Genomic DNA, 26,540 nt, shown 5'->3' with positions numbered 1-26,540 from the left:
TTAGTAAGTGGGCGAGGATGACAAACTCCTGCGTCTTCCCAATTCGAGCACTGTAGCTTTCTAAATTATGCCTACTCACAGATGCAAGTAGAAGGTCTTCAAATGAGCAACAACATAGTGCCCGTTTCTTTACCTCACGTGATCCCCACTGCCAACCACTAACAAATACTTCTTGCTACATAATGTTCGCAGCAAGCAAAAGTGGTTTTCTTGAGTATAAAATGAAACTTAATTTACATTTACGGCAAGTGTATATTTACACGGTATGGTGACTACCAGAGCTGGATGAATGTTGAGAAGGAAAAAGGACGTCACGGGATAAATCTTGTGGTCATGATCTACAACGAAGCTTTAGCTCATGTGGTTTTTATGAGCTTCTGAACACGACACACGTCCTACCTTCTTTTCTTGTTTATTGCGGGATATTTGCATGGCCCAAAAGCAAAAGTGTTAATTTTAACTCTTCTGTCATGCACTAGTTCGCGGCAGCAAGGCGATAAAACTTTCTAAAAACAGTACAAAATTAGCACTTTATGGTTTCCATCCATTTCGTCCTGTTGTCTTACTGAGAAAAAAGCAACTGAATGCACTGTAGAGTTGATTATACGCCGCTTTTCTGTCACTTTTTGGCTAATCGCGACGATGAGGAAGAATAGTGATAAAATGAAATTTAAGAAGCGACAGAGGATTTTATACTGGGTTTAAGCCCAGAAGCCAGAGCCTCGTTAGTCTGCAAAATGCAGTCCAAGTTTACTACGTGGAAGAGAGATTGATACTATAGCTGCGCCGGGTCAGAAACTTTATGACAGTCACCGGCTGTTACAGCCAATTAGTATGGCGGCTGAAGTATAAGTGCCTTCTAAAAATACCATTCCTTACACCAAACACTGTATAGTGCGATACACAAGTATTACCAAGTAGACTGTCTAATTAATTATGTATCAATGTTCTGTGCTTGGTATATTGTACTATATTTCTTATATAATCATCATGTTATTTATTCTATTTTATATCATATCAGATTTTATTATATGTTACTAAGCAAAGACAAGGGATTGTAAATTGTGATTGTGATGTCTTAAATACTTTTACTAGAGCAAACATCATTGGAATTGGTCTAAGGACCATGACTGAATAAGTCAATCATTTTTGACATATCACTTTCTTTATTATTTTCTATATTATTTATATATATATATTGTTTGAATTTATTCATAGTATTTATTCTTTCAATCTTTCTTATCCTTGTTCTGACACAAAGTACCATACATAGAGAAAACATCCAAAAAGTAAACACACCTTGGTTTTTCAAGATAGGCACCAAGGTTAATTACCTCTCCACCATCACCTGCATCCTCCGTTCATCCTTTCCGTTCGGACACTACCGCTCCTGGTAAGATTATAGCTAGATTAGCAATCGACGCGAAGCACGCCAGGAGACAGAGTGATACGTGTGAGTGGCGAGAGGAGACTGGAGGATCTCGTCCCTCAGTGTCCCTATCCTGTCTATCATCATGTATATTATCTTAGTTTTACGCAATGAAAGCTTCAAGAACTGAAACAACACGCGAAGCAAGCTGCTGACAACCTCTCCACCAGCAAACTCAAAACTCCAATCCTTAAAAATACGTAGAACGGAATAGAAAAATATTAATGAAAATAGTCATGGACAATTTGCCGAGCTATACTTGTCTTTTCCACTGTAGTAAATAAACAATGTCGAAATAGTGATTATTAGAGCCCGAAAGTTCAGGCATTTATTTTCGTTAAAATAGGCAGGCAAAAAGGCATTTATAATGTGCAAAATAGGCACAAAAAATGAAAAAAAAAAAAAAAAAAAAAGGCAAAATAAACCGAAAAAAGGCACATTTGGAAGTCGCTTACTTTTATCTATAATTTCTGGCAAAAAATTTTAAGATCTACATTTGGAAGAGCATTTCAATTTTCTCCGTCTTGATTGCACATAACTACAAGGTGTTTTTTTTTAAGTTCTCATCATTCATTGATAGTCGTATATCAGAGAGAATGCTTTTCATAATAGAAAATAATATTTCTACTTCGACAGAAGTTATTGGAGCATACATAAAACAAGCTAATGTAGCTGGACTCATTTTGGTAACAGCATTTTCACCTTTTAGAATATCACAAATTGTTTTCAATTGTTTCAAGTCCTCATTTGCACTCACTACCCGTTTGCACTTTTCCGCAACAGATGACCCCTTTTCTCCTGGCACTTCCATCATCTGCTGCATAGATTCCTCGTAGATTTTCATGGATGCTATAATTGTAATTGTCTCTGACAATGCACCATAATGTGCAAAAATAAACTTGAATAGCACAGGAGTTTTTTCACTTCACGAAATGAAGCCGCTTCATTTTCTGGAAGAGCATCTATCATCTCACTAATTTGACAAGGTTGTTAGCATAATATATAGCTTCTGATATCCAGGTTCCCCATCTGGTCAAGACTGGTTGCGGAGGTAAACTAAGCTCAGATGCAACTTCCTTAAATTTTCGGGTTCGAGAGGGAGATTTCAGAAATATCTTCTTTGTGTCCGAAATAAACCTGTCCACTTCAGCAGTCAATCATGCACAAGGAAATGTTAACCGAAAGGCAATATCCTAACTGAGCATGAAATACATTTTTCTCACACTTTTCTCCTTCAGCAATGTTGAAACATGCATGAGTTCAATATTACTTAAATAAGGCGAAAATTATTCGCGAATAAACGGAAGAAAAATAAATGCCAACATTTTTTTTAAAAAAAATGGTCAAATTTCATTGAAAAAGGCAAAAAAGGCATTATAATTAAAAATAGGCAGTGGGATTCCAAATAGGCAAAATAGGCAAAATGAAAAGGCTTCTAAAACATTCGAAACAACATAAGAAACGTATATCCGGAAAAAATTTATCAATATATGCAGTAGATAAAAAGAGGCATTTTGCCAAACTTCCGGGCTCTAGTGATTATTGTTTCCTTGGAAACTAATAAATATTTTGGGTATTCGCAACGAGCACTGAGATATAAAAATTACAAATCGATCTTAAAGCATCACTATAAACGCCAAATGTCGCTTTTGTTTAGCCTACTTCAGGCTCAGATAGACTAATCCGTACTGGACCTGCATTTCAAAGTGGGATCCCTGTGCCTCCACAGGGTATCGAACCCTGGACCCCTTGATTACAAAAGGACGATATAGCCATTATGCCATCGTGGGAGGCCTTACTGCAAAAACAGTAACGATGGTTGCAGTACACTCGATGCCGAAAGTAATCCCTTACTTCTAGAATACGATACACAACGGTGTCAGCCGAGACTGAAAATGCAGGTAATTTGTCAATGTCCATGGTGAGCTGTATGTGCTTCAGGAAGTCACAATGATCATGAATTAAGCAGTTTGAAGACGAGAAGAAGTGGGGATTGGGGGGTTAGCTTCCCTGGGTTGCATCAAGGCTCCTATTGAAGGTTTTCGCTCTCTCGATATGAGAGAAGTTGTCGATAAGTATATCAATAAAGGCAGAAGAACAAGCCAGAAATAACAAATCATGAATGAATTTATGCTCTATCCTGCTGCAAAAGAGTATATATTTTCCATAGAATTTAAACTTTGGCCAGTACCGAAACATGGGAAATATTTACTTTTCTTCGATGTTTATAAATTGAAACTGTTTACGTTAGTTTAATGTCGTCTTCTAGTTAATAATATCACAATGTAGCTACATTTATATCCCATAAAATGAGAGTTGCAAATATATGCATATCATGTGTATGAACACTTAAGAGTCAGTAATGAATGCCCCCCCTCCTGCCCCACAATGCAAAGTTTGATTCTCGAATTGAGTATTCCTGCGTGAGTGCCCTTTCATCAAATTCATCTTATCATGATTAATCCTCATCGTCGCGATTGACGAAAATTGGCAGAAGACCGACGCAGAAGACAAAATATACCCTCCTCAACTTTCCCGCTACGATCAGCAGGACGAGAGCAAATACAGAACAACGTGGTCTTCCTTGCTACTCGAAGGCCCAATCAATCACATAAAGAAGACACACGCGGAGAAAGCTTTCGGAGCGGTGCGCGACTACCCAGCACAGTGACGTCACATCTCGTCCTTGCTCTTGAAGAGGCGCTAACGTTTGCCAAGCCGAGCAGGCAGAGAAGAGGGTCAGCCAACCCTTCCATCCTGGTGAGCGCCCTACCTACCAATCGTACGGAAGTGGCACAGTTGCCCCCTTCTCCTCGTCATTTCTATATACCGCTCTCCTATCGACGCACCTCGCCATTTGTAGTTCAGTGTTCCACCAGAGACGGTGTCCATCTAGGGTTCCTGGAGATTATACAGTTACACTGGAAATAATGAAGGCAGTAAGTGTTAGTGATTGCAGTGTTCTTTCTCTAATCTCTCTGTTCTTGCGTGTGCCTTAGGACGAAGTGTCCACGAGTAGAAGACAGGACTGTGCTGTGGATGACCGTTGCCGTTTTGTTGTTTTCGGCAAATCTTAAAGAGAAAAACGACGCTCGATTTGAGGCATCAACAAGTCTTGTGTGTACCTGTGCATCTTGTTTCTTCTTCTTGTTTTGGTTGTTGATGAAGAGGCGGGAAATTGAGGTCATGGAATCTGGTCAAGCATTGCTGGAAGCAAGACCATTTAATTCCGATTTGAAGATGTCAAAGGTCGACCTGGATTCCATCTTTTCCCCCTACTCCAGGGAAAAGCTTCTCTTCCTCGGCAAGAATAACCAACATCCTCGTTCCGACCCACCGCAACGTCAATTTGGGGAAGACCGCGTGCATTATCCCGGCGTCTGTCGTGTCTTTCTTTCGTAGCCCTCTGTATTTACCTGACGCTACCTCATCACGACATGCAAATCCATTGTCTCCCCGTTGCAGAAGAAGGAAAAAAGATGACAACGGGATCGCAACCATTGAAAAATGTCAGGTTTCGTTTGCAAATTGCTTCGTGACGTTTGCAAAAACCCACGCGATGCAAAATGTCGTGGCCTTGGGCGGGCGGTGCTTCCGAAAGATGGACTACTCTAGTGTCGAGTTGCGGTCTCCCAGCATCTCCGTTGCCAATTTGCTGCAAGATGACGCATTTTCAACGTCCTCTGATTGGTCGACTTGCAGATATTCTCAGGAACCGAAGATAATAGGGACTGAAATGAGCTCTTTCTGCGGTCAAACCATGACGATGACACAGTTTTCCCCAGTGCTGGTAGGAATGGTTCCGCAAAGACTCGAACGCGGGACTTCTTGATTACAATGTAATATCTAGATTCGTCTCCAAAATATTCGTCTCCATTTTTAACGCGTACAAGCTACATTTTACCATGTTGTCCAGTATCTTCTAAAATAAATTTTAAACCAATCGGAGCAAATGCACAAAAAACCTCCCTGCCACACTAATCACAACAACTTCCCTTTGGAACATATTGAAACTTCAGAATTTGTAGCTAGAAATGTTGTACGTGCAGCTTATACCTCTGAAATTGCACTTGCAAGAACATAGGTTCAGACACAGAGCCATTAAAAGCCCTTTTATAATTCAGGGCCTCCCTGATGACGCAGTGATAGCGTCGTTGCCTTGTAATAAAGGGGGTCCGGGTTCAATACCCGATAGAAGCACATAGTGGTTCGGATTCCACTTTAAGATCCAGTCGCGATTAGCCTTACTGTACATAAAGTGGACTTAAAACACCAACTCAATTAATCAATTTTATAAGTCAATCCTGCCTCACCTAAACATTTGAATATAACAGAAAAAAATGTAATTCACAGAACATCCCTCTGTAATAACCTTGTTTTGGGAAGAATTAAACAAAAACCGCAAGGAAAAAACCTTTTGGGCAAAATTTCTTGCAAGTCTGCTAATTGATACTAATTGATAATACGCCCCACTGAGATTCGAACGCGAAACACGACACAATATTCAAATCTTGTTGTGTTAAAATGTTTACTCTATATGATCCACCTCCAATAATATCTGTAACCTCATCTAAACGATGATTATTTCTACGACTAGGTACAAGATAAGATTTTTCATAGCTCTCCGAACATTACAATCCTGATACAATATAGGTCCATTAATAAGAAGTTCTTGGGTATACTAAAAGTGCACATTAGTTACCCTATTCTGAAAAAAGGCTCACCTAAACGCCAACGTCTAAATCGGAGTGGTCACAGCTCCCAGGTTCAAACCCAGACTATGACCATGGATATTTGGGATTATCCCATAATCAATTTCATTAGTTCAGCTTTCACTTTCGTTATCACTGTTAACCCAAGAGGCATAAACCATCCCGTGGTGCAAACAACCCTCTGGAGGCTTCTCGTCGGGTGACGCGTGGTCACCATCGCCGCCGTTTTCTTGTTTTCAAGACCAGAGTCCGCTACTTCTTCCTCACGGTGGTGAGTCAACTCCAAAGTGCACGAGGAGGCTCAAGAAGCAGAAAAGCGGAATGGAAAGACGTCCAGATCATTAATGTTGACTTAACGATGAGAACTAACGAATTGAAAATATCTAAGAGCTTTCTGTCTCTCCCATCTCCTCTCCTTCGAATCGTGTCTCATTGGGATGTTACCTTAATACCTTTTGCCATCTAGAATCCAGTAATCTCGAAACCAACTTGAAGTCAACGTTTTCCGAGTTTGCAAAAATCTGCAAAAACTTCTACAGAATCTCAATCTGTATGGATATGCCCCACAGATGCTTCTACCACGCTTTCATTGATCGTGAATGGCACCATGATTTCCCTTAGATAATTTCTAATCGAACACATTGGGTGTGTTTCAAAGAACTTACGACTCCCCCTCACCCCTGATAGCACAACAGCAACCAGTGAACCCAGAGTTTATTAACAGTAAAAGCACACTTTAATTACTGCGAACTGTAGGTCCAGTCCGGTTTTTACCAGAGCAGGTGGGACATCTTTTGGTCTCCGAAGTGGTTGCATTTATTTTATACCCTTCTTTATTCGATTTTTAACTACAATTTAATGTGTAAAAGAAATATTTACCTTCCATAAAGTAACTCTCAGAACTCAACGTTAACATGGAAATTCCATTCTTTACACGAAGTGCGCACGTGCGCATTTTTGCCAAGACAAACAGTGATGTCAATGTAAGATGAACGGTGAAAATGTACAATCATCAGCAAAATTAACGTAGGCAAATTGCTCATCGACATTTTCGTTCTTTTCTACTTTGTTCTATGTGCTTTAGGGAATGGAATTGTATAGTCACGAACACTTCTGGGTTCTAATGATCCCACTGACCATGAATGGGTGAATGGGATTGTTACATTTCAGAAGTGTCCGTGACTGTACTTGCGCTAGAGCAAAGGATGTCCTCTGCTTATTGGCGTTTTTGTTTCCCACTTTGCGTAAAATTCAAAGATGGACAATTTGCTTACCGCTGACTGTACAAATGGAGAAATAGGGTTAAGTGCAAGCTGAAGATTTGCTAACAAATTAATGCAAAAATTAACGAAAATGTGTCCCCTGAATTAAATTAAAAAACTCAGTAATTATACTAACATTTGTCAATATTTGTGTTTTTAAGTTCACTTAATGCTCTGATAAGCTTATCAGAACTGGACCTACAGCTTATAATGGAATCCGAATGACTGTATGCTTCCACCGGGGATCGAAGCTCGGTAGCTTAACGTTTGGGGTGACTATCGATCACAGCACAGAAGTTCCAGGATTCGCGTCCTAGCCTGAGCATTAGCATTCATTGTGAGTGTCCAATTTCATCTACCCGTAACTTATTCTCATCGTCGCGATTAGCCAAAAGTGGCAGAAATGCGACGTAAATAACATAAATACAAATAATTTGAGACATGCTCTGAGAATGATCCATGAAGATCACTATCATCAAAACATATTCTAAATTTTCAAATATGATCGATAACCATAGGATGTTAACACCAGAATAGCTTGTGACAAATATCTTGTTTATACATTATTTGTAACCTTGTGGGTAACACGTCTATAATTATAAAAAGTCGACTCAAGAAATTACAAGGCAAGAACGTAAATTTCAACTGCCATGCAACTACCGTAAAAAATGACCATTACCGTTTGTAAACTATTAACGGACATTGCAGAGTTAACTCGGTTTTTGATTGATTGATAGATTGATTTATTTTACTTGATTTTCTACCACTATTGGCTAATCACGAAGATGAAAGGAAGGGACATTCACAAACACACATGGACAGCATACAACACGGATCCAATAGAGGATGGTACTGGCTGCGAGTCCAGACGACAGAGCCTCGATACTCTACAAGAATGCAGTCTCATTTGTACCACGTGGTAAAGAGGTTGACATTTGGATACATACACCCCGATTCTGTTTTTAAAAATGTATTAATAATGCAACAAATCTGCAATTTATAATCATCCTCTATAATTGATCGTGACCAAATATTCAGATTTAAATTTAAAGTTTTTTCTTATATGTCTCAATGCTGTACTACAGGCCCACACAGGGGTGCGTGCCTTTGTTAATATTCCAAGAGGTTTCCGACGTCATGTTTACTTCTCATTCTAGACACAGCACAGAAAAGTGACGTCATGAATCACGAAAAAACGGTAGTTCCGTTTTGGCAGAATTAAATTTTAACGGTAGAATATTGTAAATTTTACGGAAAACCGACCATGTGATTTCAAAATTTGGAGAAAAATTTCAAACTAACATAAGCGACTGATTTAGCTTATTTTCATCTTTGCCGTGATCTCGTCAAAGAGACATCTTTTAATGCATCTTAAACTAGGTGTCCTTTCTTATTTTTACTTGTGGCCTACTTTTTACAATTTGCCATTCTTTCTTCCCAACAAGGTTGGCTGCAGCAGAAAGAAATGTGGTTAGGGGAAAGTGACAAAGAATCCAACGGCACTTAAACACCGCTTCAACTCGGTGGAATTAATGCATTACAAAGAACAGATTTGCATGAGACGCCTGGCTTCAGAAATTAGCAATGTAGCGGAATGAAACTGCAGGAAAATGCACACTGATGGATGGAAAAATGTCTTGCCCTATTTTTTGTCGGATTTTTTCACGGCGAAGTCGCACATTCAGGATTGATAAACTACGTGGCAGTCTCTCTACCTCTTTGAAATAAAAATCTTATTTTTGGAAAACAACGAACTTGCGGTTCTCATTTGGCATGCATAAATATAGTAGTGTTGGGAAGTGTTTGAAATCATACAACTTTCAGAGGGGAAAAAATATTCAATTAAGACTCCTTCCGGATCACAGAATGTTAATCGGAGGTTGAGGTTAAGCAGTACCAGTTACGAGGGGTTGCAGGGAAGGAAAAATCGCTTTCAAAACGACCGCTAAATTTTAAAAAAAATAGATGGCTGCTGGAACGTGATCAAAAAGGTGAGAAAGTTTAAACATTGGACCTAGTACAACAAAAATTATTACAGCAGTTAAAAAAAAATCATATAGACTTTGTTTTTGAAAGAAAAATTCGCAATAAAAGTCACACTTCTAATGTCTGACGCAATAACTGCAGGCATTTGTGTGTGTGTGTGTGTGCATTGATGTTCATGTGTCATTTTCGGTTTAAAGCCGCTAACGCCGTGATGTCTAATACGTGCAAGAATTATTGCATTTAATGATTTGGGGTGTAAAGGGAGTAACTATCCAAGTTGGCACCCAAAAGTCACCCTCTCTTCCAGTACTACACCCTGTAGTGCATTTTGCAGACTAACAAGGCTCTGGCTTGAATTTTAAGTCCACTTTTATACACAGTATAATCCTTTGTGGGCTTGCATAGTGTGCTATCGATGTGTGTTTGTGATTAATTGTCCATTGTTCAATTTCATTTTATCAACGTTCGTCCTCATCCTCGCGATTAGTAAACAGGAGTAGAAAAGCTAAGTAAGATAAATGAATGAATCAATAAAGCATTTAATGATTTTCTTTTGCGATTTAAACCTTTGTGCTACAAATTTGAGTAGCTGCTGCGGTCGGCTGATCGAGTAGATCTCTCTAATCTACAACACCGATAAGCTATTGCCAATTGATCTCTGGCTGATTCTGAAGGCTTCAGCCATACTGATGAGGAAACCTCCTTCCTGGGACCATGACGGAATGATATTACACGTCTGTCCGGTCAACACTTTTGTCACTTCGCGATTTCTGGCAACCGGCGTTACCTCCGACTGAGGGCAGTGTTTTCCCAGTACTGACTGGCACATTCCACATGAATGAAATATTACTCCAAGTCAATCTTGATGCAGTTTTACCCAAGTCTCACACCAATATACTTATACATAGCCTCCCTGATTACATAGTGGTGTCGTGACCTTCTATTTTCGAGAGTCGCAATTTAGAGCATCTGTAAAGGCCTTCCTTGTGACCATTTCTTCTTGAACTAGTGGTAGGTTTGGGGTTAAACTTTGGGCGCTTGGAGTAGCAGAACCACAGTTCAACCAAAGAAGAAAGAAATAAATAAAGCCTGGTATGTTGCAGGACCAGCCTTACTACGTCCAATCTAAACGGCTAAGTTCCTGTGCAGCTGGGGTATTGTGGCTTCCTACCACAGTTGGCCGTTTATCCATGTAGAAGCTCGAAAAATGGCCAAGTTACCAAATGAATACTTCCTTGGAGGTTTTAATGTTGGATCATTGTAAAAATACTCAATGCATTTCATTTTTCCAGTAAAATTATAAATTAAGTTAATCTATGAAATACACGACCGCTAAGATCAGTCTCGTATCATTAAGTTTCAAAAATCGCGTCTTCTTTTCGGTTAAATGCACATCCAGAAAATGGCTCAACTTAAATTTGTCTTTAATGACACCAGATCCAACGCCGCTTTTTTCTGCCAGCGGCCTCTATAATGCCTGCCTGAATGAAACGATTCAATTGCACTCGCCTTTCTTACACAACGCTAGTAGTTTCTTACTAAAAAACCTTGTACCCGCCTCTCTCATTGCAGTTCTTCACACAAAACATTTCCGCTTCGCTGATTTCTGATGTTCCTTCACATCTCCACCTGTCTTGCTTCCTCCAACTTTTTCCTCTTGACGTTGATTTACCAAATGCATTGTATAACCATAGCCTGGTTTCTTTTTTTCCTCTCCACGGTGCCGGTGAGAACATTTTGGCTTGTTCTTCGTCTGGTCGTGTGGGCGGCATTAACCTCAGTTACTGAGTTTATTTTGTCAACTCTAAGATCCAAAAATCACCACAACTCGATTGTTTTTGTTTTTTTTGCCTTAATGGGTTTTCTCATCATATATCAGTTAACTATTTTCTCTATAAGTTAATTATCATGCTCTTTGATGACTTCTGGAGTGGAATAAATAGCGTGACGTGCTACGAAGTCAGAGGTCCAAGGATCGAAACATGTTGTTTTTTTTAACTCCTCTTTTTCAGAGGGTCTACCAAAATAACAAATCATGACTTTTTCTTGACTTCTTCTTGACCAATTTTTCTTCTTTTCTTAACCTTTATTTATTCGACCACTATTTTGTTAAAGTTGGATATTAGCAATTGAAAAATATATTTATTTTAGGAAAAATCCCTACCAAAAGACCAGTTAAGATGAAAAATGAAGTTATATTTAACATAGAATTAGAATTGCTTTATTTATTAATGCATCCTGGACTGAATTGGCAGACTAGCGAGGCTCTGGCGTCTGGATTCACAGCCAGAATAATCTTATGTGGGGCTCGTGTTATTGTCCTTATGTATTTGTGATTCTCCATTCATCCATCTTTTATCTTACCACCATTCATCTTCATCTTTGCGATTAGACAAAAGGGCGTAAAAGCGAAGCAAAATAAACTAAATCAATCAGTCATTGTGGTAGCAAAAATTCTTGACCACAATTTGAATTCTTGAATTTTTATTGCCTTCTTGACCTGTTTGTTGATTTCTTGAATTTCATGACTTTCTTGAGTTGTAGACACTCTGTCTATGTTCATATACACCAGACCTGATCAACTCACAGTATTTGGAGAGTTCTCTCGTATGCAAGTGTGGACTGCAGAGCTAGCTGCGGTACTGTAATGTTGGAGGGGCAGAATGGAGGGATTGAACGAGACAGGAGGCTTCGACGGTCTCGTTCGTGTAGTAAGAAATCTATCGTAATCTGGTTCGTAACAGTTGAGCGTGACATTGATACCATGGCAGAGGAAACATAATGTAGTTCTGTGAAAAGAGGGGCGCCTTCTCCTGCTCTGTTGCTTACTGACCTTGGGGGACAGTGTGCAGGAGAGGTCCTCGCACGGCGCAGCCTCCACGGTGTACGTGAGTTTCTCAAGCTTGAGATAGACTTATCAGGACTGGACCTACAGTTCTTAATGGAATCTGAACCACTGCGTTCCACCAGGGAACGAACCTGGGGCCCTTGATTACAATTTGATAGTATTTTAACTACACCATCGGGGAGACCAAAGGGATTTGATTGGTTATTGTGCTTGTCCCTTCCTCATTTCAACATCTCACCGTCATGATCAACTCAGGGGCGAGAAAGGCGACGTATATTAACCACAAATAGCTCTTCAAATATTCTTTCTTTCTTCTGTTGTATAGCATGAAGAGTCAGTCGCGAGTGTGTTCGATTTTCTATTCACGATCTAGCAAGGTACTTACTAGAGTCAAGATGCTGGTGTTACACTGTTACACTGTTCATCTGCCAGCTACCGTAGCCGAACTGTTAGCGCACAACGTTTTCAAACCCTTCTTCCTAGGATCGAACATTGTATGACGCATAACCATCATGGATATGATTAGCCAAAAAGAATTTGACGTGATTGACTGTATTTGTATGCCAAATTACTTTTTCTACTTCCTTGTTAAACGCAGCGATGAGGATAAATGAGTAAGTGCCTGAGAAAACATCCACAGAAACATTACATGTTATGGTCGGAATTCAAACCGAGGACAACTTGACTTTTCAGCATGTTTAAAAGTTTGTATATTTGTTTCAAGTCCATTTCATGGACAGACTAGAAAAAGAGTTCAAGTCACTATATAACCCGGCTCGAAATCTAACCCGAGGTGTCTGGATTACAGGCTGAACAAATGGGTCGCATAGTGTTATGCAGTAGTAGGTACTACATCACATATAACGGAGGATAAAGTACGATTACTGTCCTCTGTCCATCTCTGTTCTGTTACTCTAGTTTCATCACGGCGAAGACGTAAGTACGGAATGAGAGGACTCAAGGGGTCATCAGCCCCCTCCTTTCAAATGCAAAATAACAAGAAATATCAAATACTACAATTGTACCAGAATATATAATTGTTACTATTGATAATGCTGAATTACAAATATCTCCAATTTACAGGACTTTTATCTACTCAACATAAAAATACACACACAGGATGTAGTAAGTTACCAAGTTCAGCCTCTCCCAAAATAAAATCCTGGGTACGCTTCTGGGATTCGAAACCAAGACCAGACTTCAGCCCCTCTTCAAAATGTCGTTGGGCCAAAAAGTTATTAAGGTTATCTTAATTTCTTATCTTGGAAATTCCTATTTTATATAACACTATCGTTTGATTGACTTGGTTTATTTTACTTAGCATTTCTGCCACTTTTTTTCCTACTTGCGAAGATGAGGATGAGTGATGATGTGATGAAATTGATGAAGGTACACTCACAAGGAATACCAAGGCCGCGATTCGAACCCGGGACGCGCTATGCTAACCATTCCGCCACGGAGGCCGGATATAAAACACTATCCTCTTGCAGTTACCCATCCGAAGCACAACTGCAATGCAGTCGTGAGTACCATAGATGGGATAATGGAGACACTAAATTGTCGCTGAAGGAAACGTAGTCTCCTTCCAGATCTGATATCGTAAATACGCTTCCCTTCTCAGCATTTTAAGACCTTGAATTTTTGGCGGAGCCAGAAAAGTCGTTAGCGAAAATCGCTCTCCTACAGAGAAACTGCTATGAAATGTCAAGTCCAGGAAAGTTATATCTCTTCAAACTTCTAGAACAGAGATGAATCTTTGTGTCGTTTCTATCACAATTGTCTAAATACAGGGTGTCCAAAAACTCACTCAACCGAGATTTAGAACGTATGAAAGCTTTGTACAAAAAGCGATAGAGACAAAAAGGTATGTTAGATAGATTAGTCTTATGTATGATAAATTTCAAACCTTCTACTTCATCTGGGCATTGATTGAATAGCATAGCCAAATATCTGGCACACCTGGTACTGTCCTCTGACACGACCAATGTTGCCAGTACACCTCGAAATTTCGAAAAAAAACACATTTTTTTTTTATGTCACAATTAACCCCTTAAATCGTCCTGTAATGCACAAAATGCGTAAAAATTTATCGTCCTCTTATAAATTCGATAAATACCCACATAGAGCATCGATACATATCGAAAATAATTGAAACCTATCCCATTGCTGTCTTTCATTCATGTTTGATTTTACTTCATACAAAAGCTTTTTTACACCTTAGTAACTTTTTCCCCCATACTGAATGTTCATGTAGAGAATAATTTTCTTGTTTAATATTTAAAAAACATCCACATAGACTCATTGCAAGGTTCATGTCTCTATCGCTTTGTTACGTACATTCAAAATCTCGGTTGCGTGACTTTATGGACACCCTGTATTTGTGATCGTTTCATGGGCACTGTAAGCCTATTTCCTATCACATATATCTAGAGACCATCGAAGCAAACGAGGCGAAGATTCACGTGAATGCTCTAGAAGAAATTCTAAACAGATGTAATTTTCCGGGAATTGGAATATCACACACTGTAAAAGGTTGACTGAAGAAATAACGGTCTAAGACCGTCAATATCCGCTGCCATCCAACTACTGTAAAAATCACCATGACCGTTCTTAAAGTATCAATGGCCATTATGTAAATACGCTAGTTAATGTAATGTTAATGATTCAGTCTCTAAAAATATATTTATGGTGGACACAGCTGTAATTTATACTAATCTATGCTTATGCATGATAAAATAGTCAAATTTAATTTTTAAAAATTGTTGCGACCGTTTTTGTAAATTAACAGACAGACTTAAATTTTAACGGTAGAATATTGTAATTTTTACGGTAACTTCTAAGACTGAGCCGGTTTCTCGAAAGGAGAACAGCGCGACAGCAAGTTAATCTCCGAGCTAATTGACGTCACACACAAGAACACAGTGGCGCCCACACTCAGAGAACTAAATGCATCATATCGATTGATGCACTAAAGTGTGTTCAAAGAATCAGATTCATATTTGATGCATTTGGGTGCATTTTTGTATGTCGTGAAATAAACAACCGAGTGCATCATTTGATTCAAGTGACGATTTCCTTCAGTCGAGATGCACTTCAGTTGATGCGTTTTGATGCACCTTCAGGAGTTTTGATGCGCCTTCCTGCATTTTCTTTGATGATGCACGTTTCGTCTGAACTACGTACATAAACTCTGTAGCTCAGACGAAACGTTTAAGTTCATCATTAGAAAAGATCAAGGAACATCAACTGATGCATTGAAGTGCATCTCGACTGAAAGAAATCCTCACTTGAATCAAATTATGCATTTTGGTGTTTCTTTCACGACATACAAAAATGCACCCAAATGCATCAAATGTGAATCTGATTCTTTGAACATACTTTAGTGTATCAATCGATGTATTCTGGTGCATCAATCGATATGATGCATTTAGTTTTCTGTGTGCACGTCAACCTTTACAAGGAAGCTCTTGCCTCTCACGACTTGGTTTTGATTGATCTGCTTAATTTTACTTCACTTTTGTGCCACTTTTGGCTAATTTGCGAAGATGAGGATGAGTGATGGTATGATGAGTATGATGAACGGATACTCACAAACATCCATGCTCACGCCAGGATTCGAACCCGGGACCCCTAACGTCGTAACGCGATTCGCACGATTTGGGATGGGAGGCCAGTAGAGCTGAGGGTTGTAGCATGCGAATAGCTGGGATTGGTAATAAAGAATTCAAAAGGTAGTGAATTAATGAAGGATAAAACACTGTTGTACTCTATCCCAGGAATATGTGGAGCAAGACCGCGCATAGCGGCAGAGAAGGGGTGGATCGAGTGGACAGAGCTAAGCAGTGCACGTTGCTGTGTGCAGTCGCCCTCACTCCACGCAATCCCGTTCCTTCTCACGTGTTCATTGGTGGAGTCTTCTCGCGTCACTACTTACGTAGAAGATAAAGTTTCATAACTTTATGATTTTGTTAACTTAAAAAAGGGCAACTGTACGACTCACTGATCCAGTGGTCTCCTTCGTAACCAAATGGTTAGCGCTTTCATCTTTGCTGCGAGCGGTTCCGGGTTCGATTCCCGAAAATTTCGATGCTGACACAGCATTGCGGGGAGAATTCTGGAGCCACTTGAAGAAAAGAAGTAGCCGTCTCCGTCTCGAAAAACAAAAAAGCGACGATGGGGCTCGATCCGCTGACTCTTGGCAGCCACTGCCTCTAACAAGCGTATTACGCTATGAGGTTTAGTTTAATATGCCAAGAACCTCTTGGAATTGTCACCACTCTTCATTTCCCAAAGAAACATTGTTCAATTTATCTAAAATATTTGGATTTCAAATTCATTCGCTTTTGTAAAGTACGTTCGAAATCTCAAGAATACCAGGTGTCTGGAGAAACGTACGCATCACTGCATGAGCTACAGTCCACAAGACAAGGGCTGTACAGTGTGCCGTAGACTATAAGTTTACGTCTACATGCGTTGTCTACACGTAATCTACGCGTAGATTACATTGGGTTGTAGTTTACATAAACTACGTAGACAATGTAAAGTGCATTTTCAAGGGTTTCATGAAAGGAAAGTGACATTTTCAACTATATTGGTTCCTAACAAAATGAAAGGAATCGTATTTACAACAAAAATTTATCTTCTCTTCTATCATCAACTTTATGGAAGAAGATAAATAGTATTCAAAAAACAACAACAGATGGCAGTCGTGAGGCAAGCGTGGTCTTTTTCGCATAAAACACTAGAATATTTCCTATACTAGGTCTCTTCCTAGGTGAGAAATTGTTCAAATTTGGAAGGAAGAGCATGAAAAGTTCTCCTCACACATCAGCAACTGATACGCAGTATAATTGTATTTTACTCTCACGGCGCCCCTTGCTAAGTTTTCACCTTTCGCCATGTTGTTTACATAGATTACGTCATCTACGTGTATAAAATAGTCTACGTGTAGAATGTAGACTATCGTTGTTTACGCGTAGACACACATCACTGTGTACAGTACACGCATCTTTCGCCAATAAACACATTTAAGTTACATTCGCAGTCGGAGGCTATTGCGTGACGTGTAACAGTGATCATGTTCGAGAATTGAAATGCGGATGACAATTTCCCACCCTGCAACACGGTGGTCCGCTTCTCAGACTGTTCCTCCCACAGTGGGACTTTTTCATTGCACGTGAGAGCGTATACATAGCTCTTAAATGTTCTTGCAAGGATGCGGCGTAGTTTATAGGCCCCAGAAGACAGTAGGATCTAAAGGTTCCGCATTCATAATCTTGGTACGGAAGATGAGAAGTCATATCTCGTTCACAATGAAGTAAGTATAACATTCGTCCGTTTCCCTACAGTAAGAACAAGAAAATACTGGTTTTGTCAAGTTTCTTATCAAATCGAGTTTGTGCTCAAATAGGCAAGAATATATTTCAAGCGGGGCCAGGGAGTCCGGACCCCTCACGACAGAGTAGACAGAACTAAAATTAAATAAGCTTAATAAAATTACAATGGTATTTCAGCACTAAAATTAAATAAACAAAATATTTGTAATTCTATTTGTTGTATAATATGGAGTTTATTTATTTCAACTAGACTAAACGAAAATATTTCATTACGATAAATCAATATTGTATTGAGGGTGTGTACGAAAAGTAATGTATAATTATAATAATCAATAACTTCCTTTCTCATGAGCTAGAAATAACAACTTTCTTGTTATCTTTCAAGTCTTGCACTTTCTATTTATTTGTACATTATTTTTCCTTTCGTAGGATAGATTTTAAATATACATATTCGTGGTCTTGGCTAGAAATAAAGTAGATAGATAATGAACATACGTCATTATATCTCTATTTCTTTTACCTTTTTTACTCTTTCTCATATAATAATACTTCTATACCTGTTATTGTTGTTATTCTCGAATAGCCAGAAGTGGCATAAAAGTGACGTGAAAGAACAAAAATAATATTATTATGGTTATTATTAAGACTTAGATGGGCAGGCCGTGTGGCACGAATGGGAGAGGAAAGAAGAGTTTACAGGATTAATGTTGGGAAACCTGATATAAGAGACCTGTAGGAAGGTCAATGCGAAGATGCAGGGATAACGTTGAGGTGGACCTAAAGGAAATCGGTAAAGATGGAAAGATTGAATTGATCTTGCCAAGGATAAGCACAGATGGAAGCCTTGTGTTGCTGCAACCATAAACCTTCGGGTTTAAGAAGGCTAGAGAGTTAGTGGTTATTATTATTATATCCGAGGCACTTGCTTAGGGTGCAAGGACCTTGTCCGAAATACAGAGTGGTCACAAAGTGGGCGTACACTCTTTATTTTCCATACGATGGTTATGGTTGAATGCTTGATATGGACACATGCCTGGTGGTTTAAAATTCCAGAACATCTAGATGTTGAGATCGTCATTTTCGTAGCACAGCCGAATTCTGCGCCCTGTTCTGGCACACGTTTCAAGTGTGCCATTACCTGAATAGGACCTTTCCCGGGTAGTGGATTGAAAGAGGTTCTCAAGTTTACCCAGCTACCTTAACCTAACTTCCAAGAAGTCCCGACTTCACCTCTGGGTGTTCATCAATGACACAGTCAGAAATAACCGTATCGCACAATGCAAGAGTTACGAGCAGCTATGGAGATGCCTTCACACATGTGACCCCGGATTATCTCCGCAAAACATCTGCCAGAACATGGTGCAGAATTCGGTTGTGCTACGAAAATGATGGTCTACATACCGATGTTCTGGACTTTGAAACCATCAAGTATGTGTCAACCATAATCATCGTAGTGTCCAAAATAAAGAGAGGCACGCCAACTTTGTGACCACTCTGTATATTTCTGCTTAAAGTGGGATCCGAACAACTGTATAATGTGCCTCCACATGGAACAGACATCCGACTTCTTTGATTCTAATGCAAGGGGATGACACAATGTTAAGTTTAAGTGATAAAGAGTCGTTTATACTGTGGACAACACAACAAAGGCATGGAGTAAGGAATTAGTGTACTGCACAGGAAACCGTTCTCTCAATCGAAAGGAGCCCTTGTCAAGTGGCTCACAGTGGCCACTTGAAAATCTACATTGGCGCAAAATCAAAAAAAATCCAGTCCAGTTTTTCAACGACCTCAAATTTTAACTGCGTCACATCTCTCTCTCTCTTCTTCCTCATGCACCATCCCCCCAAAAAAGTCCATGTTTCTTCATTGTTGGAAGGACGTAGCTCCAAACTAACCCCCCTCCCCCCCAAGTTTCTTTGCTTCAGATGTCCATGTAGATCGATAATGATCATTAGAGCAAGGTATTTTATAATTTTGTATAATTTAATAACGTTGAAAGATTGCTCGATTATATTAAAATATGTGTCATGAAATAATTGTTTAAATAAAGCCAATTCGTTACGGTATATTTCCCCCTTTTCTTTCCATTTTGAGAAATAGGTCATTTTGAGCATATTTATTATTTTTATGAAGGCAATGGAATTTTCGTTATATTTTTTGTTTTATTTATTATTGAATATTCTCGCTTGTTAATCTTTATCCACACACAAACAAAGAGCATTTCTAGGAAACAAAGTACAGCCATTACCTGTTAAGTAACTACTGATACAGAAATGTTGAAAAATGTTATTTGTCATATTGTAGGGAAGACATGTATCCCTACAATAGACCCAAGTATGCCTGCTAACGGTGGCAAATTTTCACCGCCCCTCCTTCCCGAGTTACTACTGCACGTCTGGAAATGTAACACAAAAATTTTGAAGTAAGCTTTCAAAAATAAAGTAGTCATGAGACAGTGGCGTATCCTGGTTTCAAATGTCATTAATGCAATTGACGGCATCATGTCTGATTATTGTGAAATTGAGAACATGTTGAATATAACAGGGTTGTGTTCCATAAGAAAATAGTTCATTTCTGTAGAATAACAATTTCACTATATTTGCGTTGCAGAATGTGGTAACAATACAAAAAAAATGTGCAAAATGAGTGTGTTTGGTTTGAGTTGCTGTTTTAAGTCCACTATATGCACAGTAAGGCTAATCGGGACTGGACCTACAGTTTAAAGTGGAATCCGAACCACTTGTGCCTCCACCGCGTATCGTATTGATTACAAGGCAATGACACTACCACTGCGCCACAAAATGAGTGTGTATCTTCTATATTATTTGAAGGTGTTCTTCTAGTTATTGTTATCAATAATGACGACTATTTTCCCCATTATTACTACTATTATTATTATTATTATGGATCACATACCCTAACAACCCCTCCCCCACACCCGCCATCAAAGCAAAAGGTCCAAATTCACCTTCACTTCACTTCCATCCTCTTTACAAGTCTCATTTCCTATTTACAGTTTCACTATCTCATTCTGTATCGAATTTCGTCATGTAAGGGCCACTACGTCAGTGGGTGGGCAAGGCTCCTAGTATGACTCCGAAAAATCACACGAACAGCCTAGTTACATTATTACCTCTAACTACTTCAATTAAGCCACACTTGATTGACAACAAAATTGCACTATGAAGATAATGCGCTTGTAATTTTTGTTCACAGATGGCATAATAGAATTATTAATTTAGTTTGGATATAAAAATCACGTCAAGCTATAAATGTGATCATTACTTTATAACACTAAATACATGGTAAACGGGACCTATAGTACTGTATTTGAGAAAAATTAGATTTATATACCTATCCACAGTTTAAAATTGTTTAAATTAACAATTCCCATGAATTCATAAGGAAGATCCTGAAATAACAAAATTTACAAGAAGCCGATTGTAATTGTAGCTGATTTTCTGCACCTTGTCGAAGATAAATATCCGCAGACGGACGTGCTGTTGCTGGGGGATTTTAATGCGAGAATTGGAGGGGAGGATTGCACGACGAACGGGGAAGAGGGGGGAGGGAGGGTTAGACGAAGCCTAGATCAACAAATAAATGCGGAAGGGAGAAAGTTGCTCAACCTGGCGGAGAGTTTTGAACTAGAGGTCATGAACGGGAAATACGGGAGGGATTTCGAGGGAGATTTCACATTTGTGTGCGAGGCCGGGATGTCTGTGATTGACTATATTTTTTCAACTTGCGGATTGGCCAATAGGGTGGCGGAGTTCTATGTTGACGAGCGGACAGAGAGTCGGCACTTCCCGTTGGTGCTGGAAGTGGGGTGTCCGATCACGGTTAATTTTAATGCAGTGGCGATTCCTTGGCAGAAAGAACAGGAAACCTCGATTCTGAGGCAATATAAGATTTCAGAGGAGGGGCTAGAGTGGTTCCAACAAGGGTTGCAAGATGATATAGCGGTTATGCTTACGAGGGAAATGGAAAGAGCGTTGGGCGAAGGCGAGGTGGAAAGAGGGGTCTCTTTATACTACCACATCATAATGCGAGCAGCGAGGCACATGTTGCGGGACACACGTCAACAAGTTCCCAGCAAGGCTGACACGTGGTATAATGACGAATGCAAGATGCACAAACGAATATTGGATCGATCTCTAAGGCAATTCCGTGCTCGCAAAACTGAGCATTCTAGATTAAATTACTTAGAAGAACGCCGGCGTTACGCGCAAGTTTTGGAAAGGGAGAGGGAGCTGTGGGGGGAGAGGAAAGTGAGGGCTCTTCAGGAGGCCATCCAGGGCCGGGATACGAGGAACTTGTGGCGGATTATTCGCAACCTGCAAGGGAGTCGGTATACAATAGGCAGTATCTCTGCACGGAGCTGGGAGGATCATTTTCTCAATTTGCTGGAAGGGGAGGGGGGGTCAGGGGCTATTCCAAACGAGGGCAGGTTCCTGGGTACTTTTGTTCCAATCCTTGACGAAAGTGTGTCGAGGCTGGAATATGATGCGGCTGTTCGCTCGCTGAAGACCGGCAAGGCGGCGGGTATCGATGGAATCGGACCAGATCTCGTGAAGGTGCTGAATTGTAACGAGCGATTGGCAGAAACGGGAAGGTCTCTGCTCAACAACATATTCAATAGTGGAACCTTCCCAAAAATATGGAAAACGAGCGTTATTTGTCCTCTTTACAAGGGGAAAGGGGATGTAAATGACACTAATAATTACAGAGGTATTTCTCTCCTGCCCGTGTTAGGGAAAGTATATTGTAGTATTCTGTACAACAGATTGAGAAAATGGGCCGATATTTTTGACAAACTGACCCCCCTGCAGGCTGGTTTCAGGTCCAATTATAGCACTATAGATAATGTTTTTGTCCTGAACACATTGATCCAAAGCAAGTTAAACGAGAAAAGGGGAAAATTATATTGTTGTTTTGTTGATTTTGAAAAGGCGTTTGACTCTATCAATAGGCAAATGCTGTGGGGGAAGTTATGGGACATGGGGGTTTCGGCTAGAATGATTAATATGCTAATGAATATGTACAGAGGGGTCAAATTTTGTGTCAAATGTGGGCAGGGGGTGGTGTCTGGGCATCACGAGAGCACGGTAGGCGTCAAGCAGGGATGCATACTTTCACCTTTACTTTTCATTATTTTTATTAATGATGTTGCTAGCTTCGAGGGAGAAGAAGGAGCTGAAACACCGGAGATAGTTGCGACACCGATACCAATCCTTCTCTATGCGGATGATCTCGTTTTAATATCAAACGAAGTACAGGGGTTACAGCGGGGATTGAACAGACTTAAACAATATTGCACAACATGGAAGTTGAAGGTAAATACACGAAAAACTAAAATAATGGCGTTCAAGAAAGGTTATGTTTTCGCAGCAAAGGAGCGGTGGACCTATGGGGATTCCGAGCTTGAAAGGGTCAAACGTTTCACCTATCTAGGCATCACGCTGAGTATGGCAGGGGAGTGGACAAAGCACATCGAAGGCAGAAAGGGAAAAGCTTGTTATGGGCTGGGCAAGGTAGAGCGACTGCAACGGAAAGTCCCTACAGTCAGTGTGAGATTGCTGGACCAAATTTATGAAGCAACGGTGAAAGCAACCCTATTTTACGGCGCGGAACTATGGGGGAGGGTAGGGGGGCGAGTAGCAAATCAGATACAAGCGCGGTTTTTAAAACAAATACTGGGAACCAGCACGAGTGCAAGCACGTGTGGCGTCCTGAGAGATATGGGAAAACATAGGGAGGATGTCGAAGCGAGGATGAGATGTTTCAAGTACTGGATGAAGCTGGAACAAGGGGCCGGAGACTCACTGAAAGAACAGTGTCTGCGAGTTCAGATTGAGGAAGGGTTCGCACGCCACTGGGCAAGTGGAATTAAGGACGACTTGTACAGAATGGGTCTGGGGGAACTGTGGGAAGAGGTGAGGGGCGGGAGGTGCGAAACTGGGATGTTGCAAATCATAAGGGAGAGGTTGGTGGACGGTAGCAGGCAAGACATCATGGCAGAATGTAGGGAGAAGGTAACGCTCGTTGCCGCACAACCGCCAGGGGTGTGGGTGGAATGGGGGAGAAAACGATATATTGATACGTGTATGTACCAGCAAAGACGTGGATTCGCCTGGTTCCTGCTAGGGGGTGGAGGCAACACAAACTCAAGGGGCCGGACGGTCGTGCCATCTGCACGTTATGCGGCGGAGAGGAGACGATGGCTCACATCCTACACGAGTGTGTTTGGTCGGCACCCCTCAGACAACGCAAATGGGGGGACAGTGCAAGGGACAGCATTGAGCAGACCATCCAGGCTATATGTAGGGAGGAGAGGAGTGGTATAACGAATGTAAATATCAAAGCCCTGGGCTCCTATTTTCATGCAGTTTGGAGGGAGCGCAGGAAACTGCTGCAAGGAGTCAGTGAAAGTGAAGGGTACGGAACAGCAGCGGCTCAAGCATAGGTGAAGAGTGTAATGTAGTGTTGTGAAAATGAACAATCTAACAAATGCAAGAAGAGGACCACATTGCTATTTATATATGTACATAGTATGTAATTATTTTCCAAATGTTTCTGTTTATAAATGTTTCTGAATGTATGATAAATGGGGTGCATGTTTAAGATCGGGGTGTTTATGTAACAATATTGTAAGATACGCACAGCCGAAGGGCTCGTATCAATATCAATAAATATCAATATTCAATATTCTTGGATTTTTGAAGTATTATATATACAGGGTGTCATTTTAATGGTGCCCACGGACCACAGATTCATATAGAGGACAACAAATCAAACAACTTTTCTCAGTAACATTTTTCCCGTTGTTGCGTCGATTCGGCACTACAGCCGTTCAAAAAAGACAGTTTTGCCGCCTGGATGCTGGCAACCCAACACAACCATTGATAGTATCTGTGACTTCATTTCCTGCGGCGAAACAGCGCACGGCAGAGTTGCAAGGAACACACAAATTGTGTGAGAAATTATATGATTGATTGATTGATTGATTTGGTGTTTTAAGTCCACTTTATGCACAGTAAGGCTAATCGGGACTGGACAGTTTAAAGTGGATCCGAACCCCCATGTGCATGCACCGGGTATCGAACCCGGGACCCCTTGATTACAAGGCGACGACGCTACCACTGCGCTATCGGGGAGGCCCAGTGTGTGAGGAATGACAAACTACCAACCACATTATTAGCTGTAAAACGAAGCTAGATACGCGTACAGTAGACTGAACATCATTGCATACCAGCCAGGAGATCAGCAGTCATATCAGGGGAAGAGGGAAGTGAACCAAAGATATGAGAAATGTTAAAAAAACGTATTGAAAATGAAGTGTCAATATCGGATTTTGTCTCAGCCTACATGTCAAATATCAACAACGATAAATTTGATTGGACTTAAAGCTTACATGTGGCTGTTTACGCCCAGCTACATGTCAATTATATTTGCAAATCTCGTTGCAAGGTTGATATCTACAGGTTTGTGTCCAGATGCCTTGTGGTACTCTTGTGCTGATAACGGAAGTATACGAGGTTCACGTTGTTAAATTACGGCTAAAACAAGTACAACCTCAGTAATAATCTAATGATGAATCAGTAGCGAATATACTGCCCTGTTCACAGTTGCAAACTATTGCATTTGCATCCGGTGCGTAGATAAACACAGTCGTCGGAGAGTTTGTTTTACTACGGGTTCTACTTATATCCCTGTATTTTCAACCATTTTTGCCACTTGCCTCATAATGCCCTGAATATACATTATATTATGTGTTGCTTACCTTTGGAATTTTGAGTTCTTTCATTTCTATTTTGTCATTTGTTTAGTGTGTCAAAGAAAACTAGTATCAGAAGGACAAAGTGGATAGACTAAATTGTAGATGCCAACTTAGTAACTAGATTTGCAAATATTTGACATGTAAGCTGAGATAAAATTCGATAAGACCACTTCCACTTGAATTCTATTTTCTTTCTACCATTTTTCGTATCGTTTGTTTACTTCCTGTTAGGTTACAGAACGTGTCGAAACTTCGAAATGAGTGTTAACTATTGTTTGAAATTTGTCGACCATGATTCAGTTCTGTGTTTTGTTTTTTTACTGAAAGTGTTAATTGCGCATTAATTTTGTATCCAGCCCGCATCCTTACGTCCTAGTAGAAAAACGCGTGTCCTGTCGGGTTAAAGTCTGGATTTTGTTTTGCGTTTTGTTAGATGTAGCTTCCTTGCACGCACTTGCCATATCCATAATCTTTTGTCTTTTTATGAAATTTAATCAAGATGTTAGGTGTCAAATTTATATAATAATCTATCTCAGTCACACAGTAAGAGGAAGAATTAACGTGTCCAAAATATATGCATTTATAACGAAATCAAAATTTAGTCTCACTCAATACAGAGTAAAATCGAGGTTTCTGTGCATATACGTGTACTTTTCAATCTATTCCATACTTTTTTGAATTATTATTTAGTTTGATGCTGTCAGCTGGAAGACAAGATGAGTGGACATTTGCATGTAGTGTCGCATTTATAAATAAAGAAATATGGATCCGTGCATTAAAACTAAATTTATTTTCTTCCCAATATTTCTTCGATGGTTTGAATCCAATCATGCTCGGAGTGTCGCTCCTATATCAACAATAATATTCGGAGTGCTACGACGCCAGGGGTCCCGGATTTGAATCCAGGCCTGGGCATGAGTGTTTGTGAGCATCCATTCATCATATCAATTTTCATCCCCATGTTCGCAATTAGCTAAAAGTGGCAGAAAAGCGAAGTATAAGTTATAAGTTATAACACGATGCGTACAGCAAGTGCGGAATTCTCAATATTAATCAATTTTTATCAAGAAGTTCTTAAAAATGCATTGCCTATCGTTATTTTAATATTAAATCCCGTGGGGTTTGAATATAAGTGACGTACTCATTGTAATGTTTTCTCATAAACTATAGCTTTTATTTCGTAA

The 26,540-nt window shown here is 40.0% G+C and overlaps 1 protein-coding gene across 1 annotated transcript in view; it reads left to right on the top strand.

Annotated features, from left to right (window-relative positions):
• The first annotated feature begins 4,294 nt into the window (after window positions 1–4,294).
• The window catches only part of LOC145995258 (uncharacterized), a 66,052-nt gene continuing 43,806 nt past the window's right edge, over window positions 4,295–26,540 (top strand). Inside the window, exon 1 of the mRNA XM_083131832.1 lies at window positions 4,295–4,368. Coding sequence (XP_082987958.1) covers window positions 4,360–4,368 — 9 coding nt within the window. The 5' untranslated portion in view covers window positions 4,295–4,359. The remainder of the gene's footprint in view (window positions 4,369–26,540) is intronic.

Source organism: Lepisma saccharinum, chromosome 11 (assembly GCF_977018435.1).
Source record: "Lepisma saccharinum chromosome 11, izLepSacc3.1, whole genome shotgun sequence".
Taxonomy (NCBI): domain Eukaryota; kingdom Metazoa; phylum Arthropoda; class Insecta; order Zygentoma; family Lepismatidae; genus Lepisma; species Lepisma saccharinum.
This window is presented reverse-complemented; position numbering and strand designations above follow the sequence as displayed.